The sequence below is a fragment of the Penaeus monodon genome, chromosome 28, assembly GCF_015228065.2.
Source record: "Penaeus monodon isolate SGIC_2016 chromosome 28, NSTDA_Pmon_1, whole genome shotgun sequence".
Classification (NCBI taxonomy): Eukaryota; Metazoa; Arthropoda; class Malacostraca; order Decapoda; family Penaeidae; genus Penaeus; species Penaeus monodon.
The window spans coordinates 32,419,314-32,421,080 of NC_051413.1; the positions used below are offsets into that span (position 1 = coordinate 32,419,314).

The 1,767-nt window shown below is 42.3% G+C and overlaps 1 protein-coding gene across 1 annotated transcript in view; it reads left to right on the forward strand.

Moving 5' to 3' along the window:
• LOC119591502 (probable citrate synthase 1, mitochondrial) overlaps positions 1–1,767 on the forward strand; it is a gene marked incomplete in the record, with an annotated part of 14,355 nt that overhangs the window by 7,739 nt on the left and 4,849 nt on the right. Inside the window, 2 exon segments of the mRNA XM_037940251.1 lie at positions 128–292; positions 501–698. Coding sequence (XP_037796179.1) covers positions 128–292; positions 501–698 — 363 coding nt within the window.

Here is a 1,767-nt window from a genome sequence, read left to right on the forward strand (position 1 = left end):
GATGTTACCCATCGGCGTGGGGTTAAATGTGATGTCAATGCCACCAAGTAGATACATTGTGCATTATTGCAGATTACAATCCCTTTTGTAGCTCTCTGCCTGGAATAACAGCCATTTTTCTTTCCAGAAGGCGTCCCCCCTGGCAGCCCTAGCCACCCGCGCACAGTACTCAACCGAGTCCACCGACCTCAGGGAAGTGATGGCCCAGAAGATCCCGGCCATGCAGGAAGAGGTAAAGGCTTTTCGCAAAGAATACGGTAACACCAAGGTTGGAGAGATCACCGTCGACATGGTAAGTGTTTACTCCAGCTGCTGTGCTTTTCAATACTGAATATACATAAACCTACCTGCTGTGTATTGGAATGAGATCTTGGCAAGATATTCACTATCTATATACTTATTTTCTTATTGAAGAATTATATTGTTTACACTTCTGGATCAGTGGATAATTCTTGTCTAGCACAAAAGGTAAGTGATACCTTATGGCCCTCTTCCAACAGATGTATGGTGGCATGAGGGGCATGAAGGGCTTGGTGACCGAGACCTCTGTGTTGGATCCTGAAGAGGGCATCAGGTTCCGAGGTTACTCCATTCCAGAGTGCCAGGAGCTCTTGCCTGCTGCTGAAGGTGGTTCAGAGCCTTTGCCCGAGGGCCTCTTCTGGCTCCTCTGCACCGGAGACATCCCTACCAAGGCTCAGGTGAGTCGGGCAGACCAGCTTGATTGGGGTTTTCTTTTAGGGCTTGTAGGGTCTTCTGAATCTCCATATGGGAGAAAACACAACTAATAAGTGAAAGCTTTTGTGAGGAAAACCTTTGTCGTGCAAAATGGTGTCCTTGGAGGCCTAGAACAAGGTGAGTTATTAGACAAAGATAATGTGGAGGGGAGCTTAGAAAAGATTAATGGATTGCTCTAAAGCTCTGAGAAAAATGAAAAGGGAACTGCTTCATTTTTCTCAGCCTTCTCCTCCCCTTTCCTTTCTATGATTTAGTCTTTTGCCCTTGTAATTTAAATTTCTACCTTTTCATTTAAACCCTTCATGCTGTCTCCATCTTTCCACCTCTTTCCTCTCCTAGTCAGGCATTTGTTAGTTTCTCAGCCAACAGGTAAGTGGAGAGAATCCTTTAGTATCAAGATAAGTATTTGAAAAAGCCAAATTTGATGAGGTGAACATCGTAAATCTTCTCCTTCCTCTGAATATTGCTAATGTGACAGCTTTCACAAGATACTCATGTCTGCTCAAGAATGAAAATGGCCAACCTGCATTTAAGATAAACCCTTAAAGAATGGCAAAGTTCCTGAGGATGACAATTTTTGTAACATCAGTCAACGTTTTAGCGGAGTTCCTTGTTTCTGTCAAAGAACCAAGCAATGTTTTAGTGCATCTCCCTCAAACTCAGTTGCTAATGCAGCTTTGGTATGAGCCAGGCACTATATATCTTCCCTCACCAACAACTTGCATTTACTCTGAATAAGAAGGCAGAAACAGTTAGCTCTAACAGGCAGAAAGCACACAGGGTACCCAGAGAGGAAGTACATACTATATTTGATAGGATCTGGTTGATCCTACTTGTATAGAAGATATGGAAAAGCAAACCATTTCTTCTTTAATCAATAATGCTCAAACCATACTTTATATTGGGTGTCAAATGCAAAATTCTGTAAGACCCGTTTTCATTTTGACTACCATATTGCGGGCCAACAAAAGTACATACTTAGCTTTCCAGAATTAACTTTTAAAAACTGTCCATTATTACATACTTGTTATA